Source organism: Apium graveolens, chromosome 6 (assembly GCF_009905375.1).
Source record: "Apium graveolens cultivar Ventura chromosome 6, ASM990537v1, whole genome shotgun sequence".
In the NCBI taxonomy this organism is placed as follows: domain Eukaryota; kingdom Viridiplantae; phylum Streptophyta; class Magnoliopsida; order Apiales; family Apiaceae; genus Apium; species Apium graveolens.
The window spans coordinates 1,172,818-1,176,605 of NC_133652.1; the positions used below are offsets into that span (position 1 = coordinate 1,172,818).

Consider the following 3,788-nt stretch of genomic DNA (forward strand, 5'->3'; position numbering starts at 1 on the left):
ATCCCCCAACATCCAACTTCATCCACTACTAAAGGTGAACCTCAACAACAAAAAGGGTGCATTTCAATTTTCATTCAGATTTACACATGTCTGTATATGCTTTTGTTTTTTATTTTAAAGAAATTTAGATATTAATTTATTTCAAGCTGATTTGTATCAGCAATATGTACTTTGTCTATCCATTTATCAATCTATCGATCTTATATGTATATGTATTCATTCTCAACTTTAGAGAATTCAATTTTTATTCTATGTTGAGGTGCATCGGTGATCTGTCAGTCTATCGATATATCTATCATATGGATCATTTTTTTTGTTTTTGATTTTGATGATTAAAGAGATATCAAGGACGGAAGTGATTAAATTGTTTCTTTTTTCTCAGGCAAGTAGTTCTGGATCCAAGATGAGTGGCCGATTTTCCAAGAAGCCATACCCCAGGAAAGTTGTGTTCAAAGCAATGGAGGAACACGGTAGATTTATTCTCATACATTTTGATTGAATTGAAATGGCCTTTTAAGGAGAAACTGGTACTGAGCTCGGTTACTTCTTAAATGCTTATAGGTGAAGATGATGAAGAACCGGTACTCAAGACTTCTGAAGACTCCTCTCACACACATGGTAAGTTATTTTGTACATCTCATTCACTCTCTTCTCACATGTATCATCTACTGCTTCAGTTTTAGGAGAATTTATCGTATATTTAACGTTTTCTATTATGTGAAAATTTATGGTAAAGATTAATTATATGCTTTAGGAGAAACAAAGTTACATTGTATATGCTGTTTGTGTGGAGACTGATCAACAGTGTCCTAAGAAAATTAATATCTGTATATATGAGTAGTCTTTAGAGTCTAGCACATCTCTAGAATCATATAATTTGCAGTAGACTTAAGAAAATACATTAGCTGTTGGTGGAGACTTAATGGTGTCCTAAATCCTAATTAAGAAAATAAATACTAGTACGAATAGTCTTTAGAGCTTGCAGCAAAAGGAGTACATATAGTACGAATAGTCTTTAGAGCTTGCAGCAAAAGGAGTACATATCTAAAAACTCCATTCACTCGATATGCATCTCATAGAATATCAATTCTACGTGTAGCAAAAGGAGTACATATCTAGAAACACCACCAATCAATATTAATCTTCAAAGAGAATGTTTCACTTATACACTGTGGAGTTTGAACTCTACGAGTATACTATTATGCAAGAAAAATCGAACTAAAGCTTATTGCATTTATAGAAAAAAAATTATGCTTTACTTAATAGATATACATTACTTGTTCTTAGGCCCTGGACAATCTTGGCGATTGTTTAAATTATATGTCTGATGATCCACACGTGTTGAAGTCCACAAGCACTAATTATAAGAAGCAAAAAGTTGTCGAACACACAAAGTCATCAACTTATAGAACCCGCGAGAAGCCGATGATAGGCTTTGGAGTTTCTAATGCCACAAGTACAATAATTAAAGAAGAAATCGAAGTAGAAGGGAGAGGGCCTCCTTATTTCTTCTTCGAGAACGTGGCCTATGCACCGCAAGGGGTGTGGCTAACCATCAGAAAAGAACTTTTCGACATTGAACCGGAATTCGTGGACTCGCTTCACATGTGTGCAGCAACAAGGAAAAGAGGTTACATCCATAACCTCCCGATGGATGACAGGTTGCAGATTCCTCCTATCCCTCCGTCCACAATACAAGAAGCCCTTCCTTCCACAAAAGAATGGTGGCCGCAATGGGATGAGAGAACCAAATTAAAATGCATTGTAACTCGTCATGCAAGTGCATCAGATGTACAGAGAATAAATGAAGAGCTTCGTAATTCAGGACCAGACCCTCCCAAAAACATCAGAGAAAATGTGATCCGAGAATGCAGAAACAGAAACTTGGTCTGGCTTGGTAAGAACACTGTTGATTTTCTTCAGCCTGTCCTAATAGAGGCAATAATGGGATTCCCGGAGGGCCATACAAGAGTAGCCTGCAAAACTACTCAATACAAATGCCTTGGAAATGCGTTTCAGGTACACAATGCAGAAAAAAAACTTATCAATTTCATTTGTTTCTTAGATGAATATGTTCTTAATAATTATTCACAAATAAATTATGTTAGGTTGACACAGTCGCCTATCATCTTTCTGTGTTAAAGAAATTATTTCCCAAGGGCATCAGAGTCCTTTCATTGTTCTCTGGCATTGGTGGAGCCGAAGTTGCTTTACACCGTCTTGGAATACCACTGAACTTTGTTGTCTGGGTCGAAAATTCCAAGGATTGTACACGGATCCTGAAAAATTGGTGGAGACAAAGTGAACAAAAGGGCCGGCTGATTCACATTTCTGATGTGAAAAAGGTAACAAGTCATAAGCTGATGCAATGGATGAAAGAGGCCGGTAGATTCGATCTGGTTATAGGGGGAAGCCCATGCAACAACCTTGCTGGGAAAAATTTGAAGACAAGAACTGGCCTGGCTGGTGAACAGTCTTCATTGTTCTATGAGTATACGCGGATTCTTGGGCTAGTCAGAACTTTGCAGCATAGCCCATAATGCAATATAAGACGAAAATTAGTTATTGAATATTGATATAGCAGATTTTTTATTTTTCTGGGTTGAGTTATTGTCTCCTTGTTTTTGATTGCAAAAATTAGAGTAGATATAAACAATTTTAATTGCATATTTATATATTGTTAACCATTTTAGTACTGATTTTGCATAGAATCCACAAAGACATATAGGAAAAAAGTTAAATAACTAATAGTGATTTTGTGGACCTTATTATTTTTTTAAGTTGTTAACGTGTCCTTGATTTTCTATGCAAAAGTTAGAGTAGCTAACCATTTTAATAGCATGTAAATTGTTTCTCATTTGTGCTAATGAGTGTGATATTTATTAGCTTCAAAATTATTAAATTAATTGAAGTTGGAGGATATGTTTATTGTTTAATTATGACATATATAACTAATAGTTAAATTTTAGTTTGAACATTTTAATGATTTAAACAATTTTTATTAAATCAAAACTTGTCAACTTTTTTGAGACTTATAATTTGACAAAATTACAATTGCAAGTTTATCAAAGAATCATGCTAGTTTCTTTCCAACTAACTGTAATTTGGTGCATCCATCAATCTCTTTACTTCTATAACATTTGTAGCCAAGGTGGAGAGAGAAACTTCTCTAACATTTGTACCCACTGGGCTAACTGATATTGTGTTAATTTTGGAGCAGAAAAATGACTAGTAATGCTATAATTTAAAAAGTTTAGAATTAAGTAAACTTCCACTATTATTATTATTATTATAATTTTTGTTGTTGTTGTTGTTATTAATGTTGTTGTGGTTGTTGTTATTATTATTATTATTATTATTATAATTATTATTATTATTATTATTATTATTGTTATTGCTATTGTTGTAATAATAATAATAATAATAATAATTATTATTATTATTATTATTAATATTATTATTATTATTATTATTCTGATATGAACTTATGTATTTAATTTCAAACCTAACTAGCTTAGAACACCCGTGCTCCATTAATATTTTATATTGTTTTTGATATTAAGATAATAAGTAGTTGATGCGATTTTAAATAATTGTAAAACTTTGATGTAGTTGGTGTGATTCAAACATGAAAATATTAATTATTTATGTTTTTGGTACTATACTATGATCAAAATATTATATTATCATTTAAAATATCTAACAATTTTGAATAATAGAGATAATAAAAAATGGATAGCAAAACCAAGAGTTTGAACCAAATTACGAGTAGTTAGGATAAATTATAT

The 3,788-nt window shown here is 32.3% G+C and overlaps 1 protein-coding gene across 1 annotated transcript; it reads left to right on the top strand.

Annotated features, from left to right (window-relative positions):
- The first annotated feature begins 403 nt into the window (after positions 1-403).
- Positions 404-2,540, top strand: LOC141663724 (DNA (cytosine-5)-methyltransferase DRM2-like). Its single transcript, XM_074469521.1, has 4 exons — positions 404-470; positions 562-581; positions 1,288-2,019; positions 2,109-2,540. Exons 1-4 carry the CDS (start codon positions 404-406, stop codon positions 2,538-2,540), a joined length of 1,251 nt encoding a protein of 416 aa, XP_074325622.1.
- Positions 2,541-3,788: the final 1,248 nt, after the last annotated feature.